Consider the following 21,325-nt stretch of genomic DNA (forward strand, 5'->3'; position numbering starts at 1 on the left):
TACTACTAATAATAATATTTCAATAGGTCTATATAAATTTTAATACTGGAGCCCTATAAGGAATATTTTGGTTAACCAGAGCTGATATATTGTACATTACTAGTACAAGCCACAATGAATATTATGATTTACCTGGCAAGAACTTGAGATATCCCCAGGAGAAGAGCGCTGTGATAGTGTGGTGGTACACATGGAGGAACGTCACCTGATTCTGCTTCTTTCTCAGCACAAAGAATACCTGTAACAGATCACAGATTATTATGCAGACCATTTCCTTACTCACTGGTCTGCAACGAGCACATAGAATTCGCCTTACTTTCTCCCTCTGTTAACTGTAAATGAACTTTTAAATTTCATGGTAAGGAAATTACCAAATAGGGATAGACACTGGGAATATTCTTTAAGAGATTTCCGCAGTTAATATATAAGCAATGTCACGTTTGTTGCGAGGTTCTCTTGCTGTCAATATCTCTAGTGCTCTTGTCGAACTGGACGTCTCTACATACACTCACGACCAGACGAAATTGATGCAACTATTGGCAAAATTAATCATGACTTGAATCAAGTTTCTTCATGGGCGAAAAAGTTCGGACTTAGGTTAAATGCTAGTAAGTCACAAGCTATAATAATTGGACATAAGCGACTACTGAACACAATGAACAACAGACATAAGTTATCCCAGTTATTACAGTAAATAATGCCACTATCCGTACCATTCCGTCGTCAGAAACCTCGGCATTTTCTTAGACGAAAATTTAAATTGGGAATGCCAAATAAAGGAAATATCCAAGAGAGTGTGCTATACCATGCATTCTCTTAACCCATTCAGAAACTTCCTTCCGCCAGAATTAAAACAGACTTTAGTGCAAACCCTCGTACTACCACTGTTTGACTATTGCGACGTAATACTTACAGACTTGATAACTGACCTTTCGAACAAGCTGCAGCGTGTGCACAATATGTGTGTCAGATTCATCAGTAATGCTCACAAATTTGACATTACACCCTCGTTCAATTCTTTATCCTGGCTGCAAATTAGTAACCGTAGAACACCACTCGCTCTCTCTTCTGTTTCGAGTTCTCCACACTTCTACTCCAAATTATCTTCGTTCCCGGTTTAACTACTTATCCTCTAAACACCAGGTCACAGGAGAGCCAAATCCTAGCAATTCCTGCCCATAGAACATCCCACTATTCATCCTCTTTTACTGTCTCAGTCCCCTGTGAATGGAATTCTCTATCTCAGAAGATTAGGGGCTGCCAGACAATAACCACTTTCAAGAAAAGGTTAAACGATTTCTTACGGGCGCAGTCAAATTGAAGTTATAATTGTGATCGAGTTTAATAATTTAATTTAATGTACGTATGACTATTATTATTATTATTATTATTATTATTATTATTATTATTATTACATAATTATTTTATTGGTGTTGTGAAGATGAAAAGAATTGTCATTGTATTATATTAATTATGTATTATATTGTCTTGTATTGTAGTATTGTATTGCTTTGAGTTGTATTGTATTGTATTGTATTAATTATGTTATATTCACAGCATTGTAGTAATTTTCTATCATACTGGTTGAGTGGAAGAGAAGGCCGAATGGCCTTAACTCTGCGAGTTAAATATTATTATTATCATTATTATTATTATTATTATTATTATTATTATTATTATTATTATTATTATTATTATTATTATTATTATAACCAAAGTGAACCCAACTTGCTTCTCATTAGTATCTTACTGAAGTTTTTAAGAGAAATAATGTTATTATATAATTTCTTTGGAGATATATTTCAATTGAGATAAGTTTAAACGTATAATCATTATAACAAAGAGACATTTTAAATAATTTTACGTTAAATTTATTTATCTTATGAAAAAAGCTCGTTGAATATTTTATGATTTGTTTGTAACTCTTATCATTCACTTTATAAACTGTAATGAAGGACTACTTTACATATGGAATCACAAAAAAGATCATGGATTTGGGAATACTTCGAATAAATTATCCCCACTAAGGCCAAATATAAACTTTTTAAGTATTCCCAGACTGATTGCCCAGTGACATTTCGTTCACAGTATTTACGTCTGCCATAAATTTTCGTCCAGTTGAGATTTTAGTCCAGAATCAATAACAATTTTGTTCACCTATTTATGTCAACTTATAAACATCGTACACTATATGATTACGTCCACCATACTGAAAAGTCCTCATTTTTTGTCCATATTTCTTAATACACAATATTTATTGTCCACTGTAGGATTTATACATTCAATTTCGGAAGCTAATAAAGAAGAATTTAAATAAGATATTAATTTTTTTCTAATTCTACTTCATCCCTCTCTTCGGTATTGTACAATTTTAATCTGTAGTTGACGGAACTCAAATATAAATCTAATGCATTTTGTGCTCTGTTGACAAGATGTAATAATGAATTTATTTCTGATAAATTCAGTAGTATTTTCTGATTTTCAACTACCTGAATTTCTTCTCTTATTACGGCTGCGAAGGTTCATTTGGGTATTGTTTGGCACTTTTTTATTCCTGCTACAACGTTTTTCGCATCAACTTCAGCTCTATTCTAACTTGTGTGTGCTTATCTTCATTAAATACACAGATATGACACAACGGGCATTGCATATATCACATTTTCGCAATGCAAATATGATCGGTCTCCATTTTTGCTGAATGAGTGGAACTTACATGTTATTGTCATAAACTATGTTATCCTTACCTTTGATCAACGAAGTAAATATGCCATTATAATGTCTTTGAAATGTACTGTATCAGTTTGATTCCTCACTAAGAGTTCTGGTACATAGATTAAATTGGATTTCACTACCATGGAAACCATAAGAAAGCACATTAATAATGAGGAAATTGTTTTATTAACTTCACTTCAACTTGTCTTGTATTTAGTTGTTTGGACGAAATTTTAAACAGTCTTTAGAAAAAAGTGATAAAAATAGACCAAAGAAAATGGATAAAATGTTTGTGGACCTAGACAGAACTGAAGAAAAGACTAGTGAAATGCTTTGTGTGGAGTGTAGCATTGTATGAGGCAGAAACATGGACATTGCGACGAAGTGAAGAGAAGCGACTAGAAACATTTGAAATGTGGATATGGAGAAAGATGAAGCATGTGAAATAGACAGACAGAATAAGAAACGAAGCTGTGTTGGAAAGAGTGGATGAAGAAAGAATGATGCTGAAACTGATCAGGAAGAGGAAAAGGAATTGGTTGGGTCACTGGCTGAGAAGAAACTGTCTACCGAAGGATGCATTGGAAGGAGTGGTGAATGGGAGAAGAGTTCGGGGCAGAAGAAGATATCAAATTGATAGACAACATTAAGATATGTGGATCATATGAGGAGACAAAAAGGAAGGCAGAAAATAGGAAAGACTGGGGAATTCTGCCCTTGGGCAGAAGACTCTTTATGTTCTCTTTCATAAGTCTTCGATGTCACTGGACATGTCACTAACTCGGGACTAATTATGTCAGCAGAGAGAGGAATTTTTTTAATTTCACTAGCAGCTTCTGAACCCAGGATTATTTTCATCATACATTTACAGCCGGGCATTAACTACGTTTCAGCTATTGTCTGTGTTTTTTGGGCCTTTACAGTAAGTTCGGCTACCTTATAGCTAGCTTCCTGTATTTTTTTTTGCGAAACACGCACCGACGTCGTCATGAGCTTCACTTGTTTTTGTTTTTTTTTTCTTTTGTTTCAACAACCGACGAAAATAATTCACATCTTTGCTTGACAGAAAGAAATGTTTTGTTAACAAATGTTTCAATTTATTGGGAATCAAAGCAGTACTAGCCTACTGAGTTTTTCACCACACACAACATACTCGGGGATGGGCATGTTTTGTCGTCAGATAATTTTAATTTAATTTTAATGAATTTTCGCGTCACACCTTTCACCTTATGAAGACACGTCAGTTGCGGAACACTGGTATATGTGATCAGGGCTGATATGTACACCCTTTTTGCACGGAAATTGGTCGCTGTCCATAGACTAAGTCCCACTTCGGAATAGCTAGAGAATTGACGTAAGCGCTGTTTCCACACGTGTGTTTTACATAGTCGCGTCATACAGTTTTGTTTATCTCATAAATAGAAAACCAGATAGTGAATTTATTTTTCTTTTCATGTATATACTGCTTGACAATTAAGTGATATTTAGTATTAAAATTTTACCGAAATTCCAAAAGGGCATGTGAAATAGGTTTTTCGCGAATTATCAAAAAACAATATTTTGGATGAGGCAACCTTTGGAACTCAGTTCCTCGATTGTTTGTATACGTCTGAAGTCTGATTAGTGTACTATGTTACTAGTCAGCGATATATGCAATGGCGGGGGGAAAGGAACTTGCCACAATACACCATATCTCCTGGTTTAGTTGTCTCATGAGTGATGTCTTATTGTTGCCACTTATGCGGTTCAAACCTGTCTTCGAACAGTTGATTAAACAACAACGTCTTGATTCCTCGCCTCTCTCCCTACAGCAGGTGTCACCTGTTCTCATACCCACGTGATCAGCTTGCCTGATGAATGAGCGAGTGGAATGACTCAATGGATGGGACTGTTTTTTGTCCACATTCCAGGAAATATCGTTGAACCAGTTAGAGCAGCTCCAAAATGAGTTAAAAGGAAGCGACCCAGATCTGGAGGAGCCCGGCTCGTCTCTTTTTCACAACCTTGCCCGGGGTGTGGTGTTCTCGTTACACTTAACGCACCGCATCGGTTCCGGCTGGACAGGTCTTGCGTGGAAACAAGCCGCTTCACGTAACGGAGAAACGCTGAATCCAAGTTATTACTACTTAATTTCATGTAAACGTTCGATTTAACTTATATAATACACCGGTACTTTCATTTTACACCTCAGATGACAGTTTTTATAGACCGTGATTAATCATCTTTATACGAATATATGTATGTGTATATATTTATTCAAACTACAAATGGGTATATACCCGGTGGCAATTAATAATAAACACAACTAATAAAAAACAATAATTAATAATAATGATGATGTTGATAATAATAATAATAATAATGATGATAATAATAATAATAATAATAATAATAATAATAATAATAAGAGCATAAAAGAATAGGTTAATAATAATAATAATAATAATAATAATAATAATAATAATAATAATAAAACTTCTCCGCACAACAGAAGTGAAATATTTCAAGTCATATGTTCGTTTAACCGTTTAACGAGACGATAAATTAGGGTTAAATTTAACAATTTTGTGTTTAGTAGCTTTCAGAATTTAAAAAGGAAAAAATCGGTTCATAAAAATATAAGACATTATGAAAAATGAAGCATATAAAATCAAATTCGTTGATCATACACTTTTTTTCAAATACGAGACTTTAATGAGCACTTTTATTTTTTTGAAGTCTTTATAAGGTGAACTACAATTTAATTCTAAGTCACTGACACCAGTTGGATCAGGCATTGCACTCGTTGGTTGTTGGCGGTGTACGAGCATTAATTACTAAATCGCTGACATTTTGTAACTGAACTGCAGAAAAGAGGTTAGAAAATGCCTTTTTTTTCCTTGTCTTCCAATCTCGCACTCGTTCCAGTCTACGTTTTTTCGTTCTTAGCTCAATTTTCGGCGAGTTAATTTGCACGCTTTCCGTCACGCCACGTCATTCGTTCAGTCCTTGATTTCGACATATTTCCTAGCAAAAATCTTCTCAACAATGTAATTTCACTCACTGGTTTTAACTGTATAACGTCACAACATTTTACACAAGATGCACTGCCGGCAGATGTTCAAATCCCACTAATAAAATTTATGCATTAATTTGTGTAAATTTGTAGAAAACTGTAAACTACCAGCAAAAGGATCTAATTTTATTTACGCGGTAACACAACAAAGCACACAATCACATAGAAACAACACATATTCATTCATAGTTTCCTGCACAAGAGAAGGTTTCACTGCAAACCCAGCATTCCTAAATTTTTCCTATTTTCTACCTTCCTCTTAGTCTCCGCATATGATCCATATACAGTATCTTAATATCGTCTATCATCCGATATCTTCATCTGCCCCGAACTCTTCTCCCGTTCACTATTCCTTCTAGTGCAACTTTCAGTAGTCAATTTCTTCTCAGCCAATGACACAAACAATTCCTTTTCCTTTTTCTTTTCCTGATCAGATTCAGCATCATTCTTTCTTCACTCACTCTTTGTAGCACAGCTTCATTTCTTTTTCTGCCTGTCCATTTCACACACTCCATTCTTTTTCACATCCACATTTCAAATGCTTATTTTTCCTACCCTTCACTTCGTCGTAATATCAATGCTTCACTCCACACAAGGCACTTCAATAGTCTCTTACTTAGTTCTTTTCCCAGAGGTCCGCAGAAGATGCTCAAGCCCTCTTAAAACCTCTGTGTAAATTATCCACTAGAAAATGAGTCAGAAAAGAAAAAGAAATAGGCTAGAACTAGTTCGTGAATATAAGAAAAGGAAAGAGACACTTTCTAACCCTTCTTCTGTAGTTCAGTTACATAGTTTCAACGATTTGGTGAACGTTTTTACACTAACAAAAACCAACAACCAAGTGCAATATCTGATCCAACGTTAGTGATTTTAGAATTAAAACCTAGTTCACTACATAAAGACTTTAAATTCAATAAAAGTGATCATCAAATATTTGAAAACAAGACATTTATAAAGAATTAATTTCATTTTGTGTGCTTTCTTTTTATACTTCATTTTAACTACCGGTATTATAAATCAAGTTTCACTTTTAAATTCTGAAGTGTATTCAGTACTTACAAATGACTTTTTAGAAAACCCGGAGGTTCATTGCCATTCTCACATAAGCCCGCTATCAGTCCCTATCCTGAGCAAGTTTAATCCATTCCCTACCACCAAGATTAGCGGCTGTTCCGGTCCCACGTTTTCGGTAAACAGATAGATAGGTAACAGATATATGGGTACCTGACACTTTGGCCACGCTTTTTCGGTCATTGTTATATTTGGATCACTGCATATTGGTAATGACTTTTTGGGTAATTATGGCATATTGGTACATACTTCGGTCATTATGCTCTGAAAATAAAATTAAATGGAAGAAACAACATTTTTATTGCAAGCAATTGCACAGGAATTTACTGTTCACTACCACTGTCAGTCGCACGCTCACTGAGGTTGATCTTGGTCTTCAGCACGTAGTTTTTTAGCATTGCGTACTCTACGCAAATCGGCTTTCACACCAGCAAGATTACTTTCAGTTGTGCATCTTGCTGTACCACCTTCTCTGTTCTCACATCTCCAATATCGAAGGTTTTTCTGTTTGTTGTACAGTACTTGTGAAAATGGTAGGAAAATGCATTCAGGACCAACATAGGCTTATTTTTACTGGAGTAAATTATTTCACTCGTCACATTATACTTGAGTTTACTTCGATTCAGAAATTTTGTTGAAATTTGGAAATAGTTTCTTCCGTTGCTAGGAAATGATTTTACTTCTACTCAGAAATTTTATTAAATTTTCCAAATGGTTTTTTTCCATTTCTGGAAAATGTAATTTAAATTAAGTTTATTCCATAAGCAATGGCCAAGTAACATGACTGAAACAAAGCAGTGACAAAAAACATAAAAGTGACCCAAGTGACTGAAGTGCTGTACCAAAAAATTCGTGGTATGGAAATGGCCTGTTAACGAAAATGCTGTATCAAAAATGAAAAGTGACCCAAAAAGTTGGACCGAAACAGCCAGAAACGACCATCATATCCCACCTCTCTCAAATCGATTTTAATAGTATCCTCCCAGCTACGTCTCGCCCTCCCCAAAGGTCTTTTCCCAACTAACCTCTATACGCATTTCTTAATCCATCCATATGTGCTACATGTTCTGCCTATCTCAAACGTCTAATTATGTTAGGTGAAGAATAAAATGTGTGCAGTTCTGCGTTGTGTAACTTTCTCCATTCTCCTGTAACTTCATCCCTATTAGCCCCAAGTATTTTCCTAAGCACCTTCTTCTTTAATAGAGTATGGAGTATGTAAGTGTTAAGTGTGTTATCTTAATTTTGTTTATCGTCTCTCACTGCACGAACATTTTTAAGATTACTACACATTTACAGCCAAAGATGTTTCACTCCTGCCGCGCGTAGAGGCTAGGTACTATTTTTCTACTCTAAAAATAATATGAGCCACGTCCGAATGCTAATGTAACTTGTGTGACCATGCCCAACGACGCCACCTCCTCTCGCTGCGGGATGAGGGCGCCGGCCGAATTTTCATATAACATTAAAAGTGCCTCGCGGATTCTTATTATAATATCTTGGTATCGAGAGCAACTGCAGACATGTGTGCTTACTCGTTTGATTTGTAGTCGGGAGTTATGCAATATTAAAGTGACAGACACGCACCTTATAGGCCTACTTTGAGTGAACTACACTGAAACTTTTTTTGTGACCTGGGACTAATTTATTTCGAAATGTCGCTTTATATAAAGAGAAAATAATATATTGGAGGCTCTTCATTAATTACTTTTCTTGTCATAGATTCATACTCTTCATTGGTAAACCGAAACAAAAATAAAACATTCAAACCAACACAAGTGAAATTTTATTCCCGAAACTGGATCATGTATTGTACGTGCTTGTGTATCCCTGATACAGCGCAGATTTTTCTTTAAATCTGAAGGTGCTACAGAAAAACGAACTTTATCATCAGTTTTAGCTTTTTACAAACATACAGTATAAAATAATGTACATAGAAGTGTGTTTATTTTTAAGGAAAAGAAAGAGCTGAAATAAGATAAAAGTTTACACAAACTTTATAAAATCATATACCTCCAATATTAGAATTTTGTAATAGTATAAAATACAAGAGTATCTTTACATATTTTCTCTTAAAAATTGCTACTTACTGTGTCCAACAGTTCAATTATTTTCGAGAAGAAGTACCACCAAGCTCCATTTGATACCTGAAATAACAAGAATTATATTAGACTTGGATTTAGTGAAGAACTGTTTTCAGAATATGGGAGAGGTGATAATAGGAGGAAGAAGAATAAAGTACATAAGATTTACTGACAATAAAGCGTTATTAGCAGAAGTAGAGATGATACTACGGTATATACCAATGGAATTAAATGACAGCTGTGAGCAGTATGGAATGAAGATAAAATGTAAACAAGATGATGACCATAGTTATCCCTAGAAAAAATAAAGAATGAAAACATGCGAATCCGAAATGAGGTAATAGAACAAGTTGACAACTCCATATGCTTTTGGTGTACTGTAAGTAGTAACATGAGCTGTTGCCAAGAAATGAAAAAGAGGACAGCAATGGCAAAAGAAACTTCTAATAGAAGGAGGATCATCTTATGCAGACTTCTGGAAAAATAACAAAGGAAGAACTAATGAAGTGCTTTGTATGTAGTGTGGCATTGTATGGGCCAGAAACATGGACGAAGTGAAGAGAAACGACTAGAAGAATTTCGGGACAGAAGACGATATCAGATGATAGACAACATTAAGATACATGGTTCCTATGCGGAGACTAAGAGGAAGACGAAAAATAGGGAAGATTGAAGAATGCTGGGTTTGCAGTGTAGAATCTTTGCTTTAACATTTAAGTAGTCGCATGGGGTCATGTTGATCCCTAGTGTTGTATGGTACTAATGTCACAAAATAGTTTGCGACTACTTAAATGTTAAAGAAACTTAATGAACCTCAAAAGAATACTGTTAGACATAAAATAGCAAACAATTAATAAACTACAATCAAATATCAGTCACATAAGAACCCATTTTCTGGAAACATAAATAAGCAAATAATGAAGAAGCTCCAAAACAAAATATCTGACAGGAAATTAGTATTTGTGACAAAAGCGGACAAAGGGAAAGCATTTAGAGTCAATTGAAATATACAAAGATAAATATATAAATCCTTACAATTTCAGCAAAAAAACCATTCATGAAAAAAGCATATTATTTGACCAGTTCAGTAAATTATAATCTAATAAAAAGAGCAACGTAGTAAGAGAATCAACATAATCCATGGCACAAACTACGCAATAGTCAGTCCACATCACGTCAGTCACGACGACACATTTGATCAATGATCCCCTGAGATAAACCAGACTGAATTATTGCCCATTCTACTTTAGACGAACTTAGCAATATCACTGTACTTACGACAAATTCATAATACTGTGTGACACAGAAGTCAATTAACAAATGGGAAGCATTACTAATTCTAAAACTGAAATAATTATTGTACAAAATAACATGACGTGTTCCATCCAAGATGTCCATAATCTGAGTCACCTTTTCATTTGTATTGTTAGGTTGGCAGTACATATTCCCCTTTTGTACCGCTAGAATTCTATTGAATTAGTTTCTGTGGTATACGTAAAATGAATACAGTACATAAATTGAAGCAGGCCATGGTACGATAAACAACAATGCTACAGTTAGTTTGTGTTTTGTTTCGTTTAATGTTTAAAGCTATTGAGTTAATATTTTGTGTTGAATAAGAATTGAAGAAGTTAACATTATAGTTTATTATTTTCAGTTGTGATACTGATATTCATTGAAAGTTGAAGAGATCATGTTGACTCCTGAACAGCGAGTGGATCTAGTACTGCTCTGTGGGGACAATCACAGGACTACAAGAGAAGCTACAGACGAGATTCATCATCGTCATCCTGACATGCCAAAACCATCATACCAAAATGTGGACAAATTATTGCATAAATTCAAAACAACTTTCAGTGTACTCATCCCAAATCTGCTACTGACGGACAGCATTCAATATACGTGATTAAGATCATGACGGCCAGCCCTAAAAGGTCAGTGCCTATGTGGCTCGAGAAAGTAGTACCAGTAGAGAATCTGTTCGCAGAATATTGAAATCTGCACGTTTACACCCCTACAAATTACAGCATTTACAGACAATGCAAGAAGAGGATCCACTCAAGAGGCGAACATGAATCACATAGCGTTTGCGTACTAATCGATCTTTCAGCATCATGCACAAAATGCACGAAACTGTTCTAAAGGAAACCCAATATGGATGCGTGAAGCTAACAACCCTGGTGCTCCAAAAGTTATGGTGGTGTGGAATACTAGGTGATATGGTTGTGGGACCATATTTCTTTGATGGAAATGTAAACCAACACACATATGGAGAATTGCTGGACAGCACTGTAATAGATTTCCTGTATGATTTGTCACTGAACAACCGGATAAGAATGAGGTTTCAATAAGATGGGGTCACGGCACATTATGCTCTAAAAGTTTACCAGGAAGTAAATGAGATGTTCGGTATGCACTGGATTGGAAGAGGTGGACCTCAGTCATGGCCTCCACAATCACCAGACCTCGATTTCTTTCTATGGGGATTTGTGAAATATAGCACGTTTTTCAGACAGAGTCTATATCTATAGCCGATTTGAAACAAAGGATCACCCATGTTATCCAGCATATCCCACCTGCAACACTTTTAAGAGTGACAGAAGAATGTCAGGATCGAGTGAGGCACTGTCTTCAAGTAAAAGGAGCACATTTTGAACATTTATGGTAGTGAACATACTGTATAAATTTTCCAATTAGAGTAATGTTTCTCATTTGTCAACTGACTTCTGTGTCACGCGTTATATTAATAAGATGAGAACTTGTAATTATTTTTATAGCAATTTTAACAATTTTGACTTATTGTAATTTTTATCATGTATAATTGCAACAAATAAAATATTCATGTTCATTAAGATATTTTTACTATCATTAATTTAAGTAATTCTGTTACAGTTTGTTAATTACTGATGATGGGGAAGCAGTAACCTCGAAACTTGTCAAATAAAAACAGAATAATTTCTTCATGAAATATGTTCATACAACTGTTTTAATTTACTTAATAAATAGCTGTAAGACAGCTTTTAAGCCATTGCGGAATTCAAATGCGTAATTACTGAAGTATCCCATAAACTATTTTAATGCAAATGTTTCACAAAACACAAGGAGTCGAATTTGGCTCTCTTAGCAAGAAGGCACTTGCGAGCACTGCAATACAATAGAATTATGAAATTATCTAATGTACCTACAACAGAATTTAGTGTGACACTTTTCCTAACAAATCCAATATGAAGTTGCAAACTTGTACCAGAATTTCCTTGATTTGACTGGAGTGTTCTACTTACAGCAACTGAGAATGGATTTCTTGGTTGATCCGCTGGCTGACAGCCATGTTTAAACAAGTAGCCCAATGCACCCACTCTGAAAGGCTGAAAAAAAAGTATATTAATAGTCTATCAATCAGTAGAACAGCTATTATAACTGCTGTACGCCTGAAAAAAAGTCTTCTCTTAGTGCGGCGCCTATCGAATAGTGGCATGGGTAAGTAACAGCCCGCTAAGCCGTGTTTAAGCGCTCAGCTTTCGGCAATAAAATCTCGCGAATTAGGCCTTCATAACATTATAAATGTAATTATTGACTTACCTTATAAAATGTCCTGAAACTGTCGACTATTAGAAATATAGCAAGATACTTTTCGTACTATTTATTCGTAATATACGTATCATAAATGAAGTTTCGTTATAATATCTACTGCATTGCTTGCTTCGAACTGAACTGAACTACACTGTACTGCAGAGTTTTTAATGTGCAGTCATACACAATCTGTGCAGTAATAAAACAATTATTGTGCAATATTAAAAATACAAAAGAATACGTGAAAGCAATACTGTCTGATATTCTTAAAAATTTACATTTTATGACCTATTAACATACAAAGTAAGAATAATATAAACAATAATACTAGGGTTCATTTCCACTATTCTGTCTGTGACAGACTGATGTACTTAAATAATTTCAAGGGAGAAACTGTTTCGGGGCCGGGTATCAATCCTGGGACCTCCGATTGAATGTAACAGCGCTCTACCACCTGAGTTACCCAGGAAGTCCACCGGGAACAGTCTCAATTTTTCCACTTATATCCACACAACTCGAGTGGGCTGACAAGACGCCAGACCCACATCGACTGCACACAAACTCTATATGACTTGGAATTGTGGTTTTCTGTTCGTACCTACAGTAACGTATCGTCGCGAGGGGTGACTTTGTGCCATTCGCGAAAAACGTATGGAAGTATTCTTTAAGACCGTGACAAGGTTTTAAAGTCTACTTCCTTACGTTTAGTAGTCTTTAAAACCTTGTGACGGTTTTAAAGACTACTTCCTTACATTTTTTTTTATGAAATGCGCGAATGGCACAAAGTCACCCTCATGGCACAAAGTCACCCCGCTCGACGGTATATATTATGCAAGTCTAGTTTTTCAGGTAAAGCTCCCTGTGAAGCAGACTTCAATAATTTTACGGGAAAAATTGAGACGGTGTCGGGTGGAGATTCTGGGTAGCTCAGTTGGTAGAGCGTTAGTACTTTCAACCAGAGCTCCCGGGATCGATACCCGGCTCCGGAACAATTTTTTCTCTTGAAATTATTCAAATCTTCTTCACAGGGATCTTTACCTGAAAAAACTAGATTTGCATGATGTACTTAAAATTTTTCACTACATGTTAGGAAAAACAACTTCTAAAGCTAAAACTAGTCTTCAACATTCCCTCTATTGCAGCGGGGTGAGTTTGAGAGGGTGGCAGAAAGGGTAATTGCGTTCCATGAAGTGCAAATCCGCGATAGCTGCTCTAAAATGTTAAGACTTTCCTGCACCTGTACGACAAACTCCAAAAGTTGCGCACCATGGAAGGACCATGTTTCAAATTCAAAGCGAGGATCACACAAGGTACAAGTATAGACATTCATGTTGTTATCTTGCTGTTGTTGACAATGACACAGAGATGATTATTAGGTATGCAAAATGGCGTAGTTTACGTACCATTGTGGAGAGCCAGAGGCTGAAGAGGACTTGATAGAAATTGTAAGCTACGAGTATCCTCTGCAAGTTGAACGCCTTTCTTGTGGCCATGATCTGGGGACCCAACTTCAGTACGAAGTAAAGGTAGAAGCCGAGGATGCCCAGTACTGGCATTGGACTGCTCATCAGGAACCAAGAATCCACCATCGGATCTGGAATGTAACCATCCGTTTATCTCTACACTAATGAGTCATAACCTTCCCACAAGCATCTGCGACTCACATCTCAAATCTTTGAGTAATCAGATAAACATTTATTAGACCTGTTTTGCATTGAGTTTGGAACAATAGTTTCATAAAAAGTCTAAAGAAAATATAGTTATACTAAACCAGTGGAATGGAAATCAATGGCGATATAAGAAACACCTCATATTGATTTTCACGAAATTAAAATTTAAATAAGCTAAGTAGAGACAGGAATTTATGTAATATGAAAGTGAGAAGTATGTAGTGCATAAATATATCAATGGCTAAGAACTCATACCTCGTATCTGTAAATTTGCAGGTGAATAAAAAACTGATCTGATAATTAATCTTTCTAAAAATTGAGTCGATTTTTATATTTGTTTCTGCTTTGCAAGATCCTCTACTGGAGGACAAAATATTAGGTAACATTCCAATTTTGTTAATGCAATAATTTAGTTCATTTAAATAGTAATGAAAATGAACTGAATGACCATTTTTATGAATTACTAGGTACCTGTATAATTTCTTAGTCATTGATGTAATTAAAATTGGCAACATATATAGACAAATATGTAATAAATTTATTACATATATGTATATATATATATATATATATTTCACTTACAAATCTAAGCATTATTAAATAGATTCATTTTACATTGATTCTGAAGTAAGAAAGAGCTTAAAATACTTCATTTTTAGAAATAGGCCTACTGATTGTCATATTTATCTCATTGTAATATTCATTGTATTGTTTCTATCTGATCTGTCGTTACATTAGTGAGAAATCCATATTAATTTCATTCATAGTGTACTGTCCAAGGGCAGGACTTTCACTGCAATCCCAGCTTTCTCCAATTTTTCCGTCTGGCTTCGTTTTTATCCTCGTATATGATCCATATATCTTAATGTCGACTATCATGCGATATCCTCTTCTGTCCCGAACTTTTTCTCGTTCACCATTCCTTCCTTCCAGTAGGCAGTTTATTCTCAGCCAGCGACCCAACCAATTTCTTTTCCTCTTCCTTATCAGATTCAGCATCATTCTTTCTTCACCGACTCTTTCCAACACAGCTTCGTTTCTTATTCTGTCTGTCCAATTCACACGCTTCATTCTTCTTCATATCCACTTTAAAATGCTTCTAGTCGTATTTCTTCACTTTGTCGTAATGTCATATTTCTGCCCCACATAATGCTACACTCCACACAAAGCACTTCACTAGTCTCTTCTTCAGTTCTTTTCCAGAGGTCCGCAGAAGATGCTTCTTTTTCTATTAAAAGCTTCCTTTGCAATTGATATCCTTTTGACTTCCTGGCAGCAGCTCATGTTCGGGAAACAAAATGAAACGAAAACAAAATAATATGAAGAGTACAAGAATGGACAATAAAATTTATCTTTATGCACAGTTTATTACATCAATATTGTCACTTGAACCTTTGGTTCGCAGTTGATAATTACATACATTTAAGTAGCAATTCAATGAAACACACCGTTCAGTTTGGGATTTGTTCCTCACAAAACAGTATGAAAATTCAAGCTAAGCCCAAGTCTCTTAGCTACGTATATAATAAAAGAATAATTATGTAAATTTATTACGTGAAATTCGAGCTGTAGTCATAAGCAAACTGCTGTTCATGAAACCGACAATAAAAGGATGAAGTTCATAAAATGTGGGTTTTATTTGCTACATCGAAACTTGTACTTGCTGTTAGTGGTAGCTTATAGTATGAAAAATAAATTACGGTTTATTTAACGAGGCTCGCAACTGCAGAGGTTATATCAGCGTCTCTGGTATGCCGAAATTTTATCCCGCAGAAGTTCTTTTACATGCCAGTAAATCTACTGACATGAGCCTGTCGCATTTAAACACACTTAACTGCCATCGACCTCGGCCAGGATCGAACCCGCGACCTTGAGCATAGAAGGCCAGCGCTGTACCAACTATGCTATCAAGGGCGACTATAGCATGGATTACAGAGTATTCTAATATATAGCTTGCTGGGGAGGCAACCGAACTTCTTCCCATGATTAATTCATTTTATAGTGTTCTGCCCACGGGCACGTCTTTCACTACAAATCCAGCATTTTTCTGCCTTTCTCTTTGTCTCTGCATATGATCCATATATCTTAATGTCGTCTATTATCTGATATTTTCTTCTGCCCCGTACTTTTCTCCCATTCACCATTCCTTCCAGTGCACCCTTCAGTAGGCAGTTTCTTCTCAACCAATGACCCAGAAAATTCCTTTTCCTCTTTCTGATCAGTGCACCAACACTGCTTCGTTTCTTACTCTGTCTATCCATTTCATACGCTCCATCCTTCTCCATAACCACATTTTAAATGCTTCTATTCGCTTGTCTTTACTTTGTATTGCCCATGTTTCTGCCTCATATAATGCTACACTCCACACAAAGCACTTCACTAGTCTTCTTTCTCCAGAGGTCCGCAGAAGATGCTCCTTTTCCTATTAAAAGCTTCCTTTGCCATTGCTATTCTTCTTTTGACTTCTTGGCAGCAGCTCATGTTACTGCTTGCAATACACCTCAAGTATTTGAAGCTGTCCACTTGTTCTACTGCCTCATTTAGAATTCGCAAATTTACCTTCTTTATCTTGTCTTCGTCTTGTTGGCATTTATCTTCATCCCATACTGCTCCCAGCTGTCATTCAGCTCCAGTAGCACATCCCTTAGTATCATCTCCTCTTCTGCTAACAATGCCATATCATCAGCAAAACTTATACACTTTATTCTTCTTCATTCTACTATCACTCCTCCCATGTTCTGAAAACAGTTCTTCACTAAATCCTCCAGGTAGATGATGAACAGAGTAGGTGATTAAGGCCATTCTTGTGGTACTCCTCTCCCTATTTCACTTCCTTCTACATTTCTTCTCCTATTCTGAGTTTGACTCGTTGTTTCATATAAAGGTTACTCAACGGCCTCCTATCTTTCCAATCCACCTCAATTTCCTTTAGGATCCCCATCAGTTTAAATTGACTTTTTTTTGGAGATGTCTAGCATGTAGGTACAGATGAGTAGACGAGAGCTGGCATGTTATCTGTGTGAGAGGGGAAAGAATGGATTATCAGGAAGTGTGTTTGTTTCATTACGGTTAACACTTTACGAATTTACCGACACGGAAGTTCATCTCATAAGGGAAGACTTTGGACCTCCCGACGAGGATCATCACGAAACTTTCTAGAATGGACGAGCATGAGACCAAGGTAACTGGTGCGAAGTGCGTCATTTCGCAATCGTCTGTAACCCTTATAACATGGCTTATGAAAGTGGAGCGTGCGCCTGTAACGTTTGTAGCCATTAAGTGTATCACACAATTTACCTATGAAATAAGAGACGTGTGAATGATGAGAGAGATTATGTAGTACATCATAAAGTTGTGAATGTAATATAGTACCTCATACCACGTCATGATAATGTGCAGGGCCGGGTATTTATGGAAATAGCGAAAATCACGACATAATAGATATACAATAGATTTTTACTAATATTTACGATGATGAGAGAGAGATGGAACGGAGAAAAATTCTCTCCGGCGCCGGGATTTGAACCCGGGTTTTCAGCTCTCCGTGCTGATGCTTTAACCACTAAGCCACGCCGGATACAATCCCGACACCGTTGAGAATCGTCTCAGATTAAGCTCCATCTCTTGGGTTCCCTCTAGTGGCCGCCCTCTGCACTACGTCATAGATGTCTATGCACGCAGGACCGAAGTCCATACATGTGTAGAGGTGCACTCAGATGAGAAAGCAGAATATCTGCATGGAAATATCATATGTACTTCGGTACATCAAAATAAATATGATATGCGTAATAAATCACTTTGTGATTTAAAGACGGCGCCCATACCGTCGGACCCCGGCCAACCAGTCACTCATCTGAGTGCACCTCTACACATGTATGGACTTCGGTCCTGCGTGCATAGACATCTATGACGTAGTGCAGAGGGCGGCCACTAGAGGGAACCCAAGAGATGGAGCTTAATCTGAGACGATTCTCAACGGCGTCGGGATTGTATCCGGCGTGGCTTAGTGGTTAAAGCATCAGCACGGAGAGCTGAAAACCCGGGTTCAAATCCCGGCGCCGGAGAGAATTTTTCTCCGTTCCATCTCTCTCTCATCATCTGAGAAAGCAGAATATCTGCATGGAAATATCATATGTACTTCGGTACATCAAAATAAATATAATATTTACGAAGTAAGTGATTCTGATTAAAGATATGTGGATAAAACAATCGCGGCAAATCGCGAAATAGAGTTCTAATTGCGAAATATGAACACATTCGCGAATTATTACCATTGCGTCGTTTTATAGCGAATTTCGTATTCTGAGTTTTTTTTTTCGGATTTTTTTTTTCACTTGAATTTGTTATATATTCAAGTACGCTACATTACATGGTATTCCAGATGTTCTGATTATATTAGTGAACTCAAAAGACGAAGAATTCAACATTTCACTAATAATTTGAGGGCTGCAAGGTTTTTTTTTTCGTTTTTAATGAATGTGTGTTAAATACAGTATCAATTCAACATAGCCCAACCGCACATTTACCAGAATCCAACGAACCTTTAATGTTAATTATTATTGGAAAGTAATATTCATACTCCAATTCCAAAATAATTGTGTTTTCCAAAATTTTCATGAATCTCCGCCAAGAGTGAAAATCAATCTCCAACAATCTCCGCCGACACCAATATCAAAAAACACAAATGATAAAATTAATCTCCAGAAATACCTACCCCTGGTAATGTGGTTTGAAAACGCAGTGTTGCAGTGTACCACGAATAAATAATGCCGGCACTGGAATCACGATAGCAGTGCTGCATGTGTCAAAAACAGTAAAATTTACGTCCAACACATTACGGAACATAGGCCTAAGAGGTGTATCCTGCGACACACCCAGACACCAACAACGCAAATCGAAGCATAGGTAAATACTGTGGTTCACTTAACTGATTATGTATAAGAGAATGCAACTTGAAAATGAATATTCTATCATGCAGATTGACTGTATTCTTCTCAATATAATGTATGTAGCTACCCTTCCTTGCATCGTGAAAAAGTTTATACTGGCGAAAGAAAGAGACGTCAAGAGGCTGACAGTAATTCGTGGTTTTAGGTGATATGATCTTTGTCTGCAAATTTACGTCCCTGTTGCTAGATCGACATACTAGCGTCCGTTTGACCGGACTATGAATCCAGCAACAAGCGATGCTCTCGTTAGTTCCGGTTTCACTGCTTTACGTATCCAGGACAGTACGAGAGCTGTTGACGTCTTACAAGTGGTGCTGCAGTCATATTTTATCTTTGGAGGTTGGTTACGTTGTAGTGTTTGGAAACACGTTTGCAAATTTACCGCCCATTTCCTGAAAGCAGTTGCATAGTTTCTTTGGAAGGCGTCCTGACACTGAAATAAGAACCTAAATGATTAAATGCTTTCAAGTCCGAAGTGAAACATCTTATTTTACCTCGCACAGTGTCTCAGGGTATGTATTATAGCTCACAATTGTAACTAGTTTATTAAGTAATCATGTAATTTAATTCTGTAGTGTTCGGGAAAAGTGGCACAAGTCAAAAATGTTAATTTTACAGGAAAAGGAAAAAAACTGTCTTCACACTGGTTTATGTCGATTTGATTTTCTTCTGTATGAATTATTCTAATGGGAGAAATACTTATGTCTCTTTTCCCAAGCGAGCAGATGTTCCGTAAGTTATCAATAAATTAATAAAAAATGTTTGTGGAAACTGACTTATGCCACTTTTCCCAAGCACTGCAGAATTTGTCATCCAGTTTAAGTAAGTATTTAAGTTCGATATTCTTCTGGCTTATGCATATTTTTCTATTTAGATTTTGTCTCAGGTATAGTAAATAACAGTGTTGTTTGTACACCTCATATATTATTAAACTGACCTTCGAAATGACCTTAAAATTCAAAATATATCAATGAAACTAAATTCATTATGTTTGATGAGTTAAACAGGAACACAGTGACATGAATAAAATTAATTTACATACATCTGTTACATAAAAATTTAAAACTACATATTTCGTGAAACTCATATAACACTGTTGTTGGTACACTTACCCCACGGACAGAGAGTAGTTAGGTTTAGATACATAGAAAACAAGCATGCAGTGCGCACAGGGTTGTCTTTCAGTGGAAGTTTTTCCTGAATTTTTTTATTCTTAATTCTTAATAATTATAGAATATAAGTAGGTCACTTGCTGTTAGTCTGTCATTCAGAACTGTGTACAATGGAGTGTCATAAGGAGCTCAGTTCCGATTTAAAGAAAGTTATTATTCACAAGGCTATAAAATGCTAGTCCTGTAGAAAAATAGGCAATGTAGTGCATGAAACACATTCTACAGTAGATATAACAAATTGTAGAACAATTTCGAAATCATGAAACTTGGAATAACGTGGCAAGAAAAACCAAGAAAAAATTGCTAAATGCACGTGACGAGAGATTCATAGTTAATCAAGTTGCCAAAAACCCAAGAATTAATGTTCCACAAATTCGAGTCATGATTGAAGAGTCTTCAAACAAGAACATCAATATCAAACTATCCGGCGTGTGTTATGGAAAAATGGTTACCATGGCAGAAGAACACTAAACAGGCCGTACATTAGTGAGACAAATCAAGTGAAGATTGGACTTCGCCAAAGAACATGTTGGTAAAGATAAGGAATTTTGGAACAGGGTGATTTGGTCAGATGAGACGGAGATAAATCTTTATGGTTCCGATAAGCTCAACACAGATAACGACAGAAACAATTCATTACCTACAGTGAAACATGAGGTTGGATGCATACTATTGTGGGGATATATGTCTGCAAATGGTGTGGGGAATATTGAGTTCAAAGATGGGATTATGGATAAGTATGTGTACAATAACATTTTAAGGTTAGGCCTAAATGTTAGGCAGAGTGCACAAAAAATGGGGATGCCACTTGTATATACTCGTATGTTCCAACAAGACAATGACAGTAAACATGCTGCTAAAATTGGCTCATATGGAACATCCCAACAACTGCAACACCTCCTCAATCACCAGACTTAAACCCCATTGAACATTTGTTGGAAATTTTGAAAAGGAGCGTGAGGTACCAGTAGTATACAACCATAGAAGATTTCAAATGTTTAGTGAAAGAAAAATGGACTAAAATCAAATGAGAACAGTGTAA

The 21,325-nt window shown here is 36.2% G+C and overlaps 1 protein-coding gene, 1 long non-coding RNA gene and 2 other non-coding genes across 8 annotated transcripts in view; 2 read left to right on the forward strand and 2 right to left on the reverse strand.

The window, feature by feature from the left end:
* The window catches only part of LOC138710589 (uncharacterized), a 250,615-nt gene that overhangs the window by 48,192 nt on the left and 181,098 nt on the right, over positions 1–21,325 (forward strand). The gene's annotated exons all lie outside the window — the stretch shown is intronic.
* Positions 1–21,325, reverse strand: part of LOC138710587 (very long chain fatty acid elongase AAEL008004-like) — a 94,990-nt gene that overhangs the window by 20,463 nt on the left and 53,202 nt on the right. The window contains exons 3-6 of the mRNA XM_069841583.1: positions 13,896–14,086; positions 12,204–12,287; positions 8,929–8,985; positions 133–238 (exon numbers count right to left, since the gene is read on the reverse strand). Coding sequence (XP_069697684.1) covers positions 133–238; positions 8,929–8,985; positions 12,204–12,287; positions 13,896–14,086 — 438 coding nt within the window. The remainder of the gene's footprint in view (positions 1–132; positions 239–8,928; positions 8,986–12,203; positions 12,288–13,895; positions 14,087–21,325) is intronic.
* Positions 17,668–17,739, reverse strand: TRNAS-GGA (transfer RNA serine (anticodon GGA)). Its single transcript has one exon. It is a non-coding gene; the product is annotated as a tRNA-Ser (tRNA).
* Positions 18,155–18,226, forward strand: TRNAS-GGA (transfer RNA serine (anticodon GGA)). Its single transcript has one exon. It is a non-coding gene; the product is annotated as a tRNA-Ser (tRNA).

Source organism: Periplaneta americana, chromosome 12 (genome assembly GCF_040183065.1).
Source record: "Periplaneta americana isolate PAMFEO1 chromosome 12, P.americana_PAMFEO1_priV1, whole genome shotgun sequence".
Taxonomy (NCBI): domain Eukaryota; kingdom Metazoa; phylum Arthropoda; class Insecta; order Blattodea; family Blattidae; genus Periplaneta; species Periplaneta americana.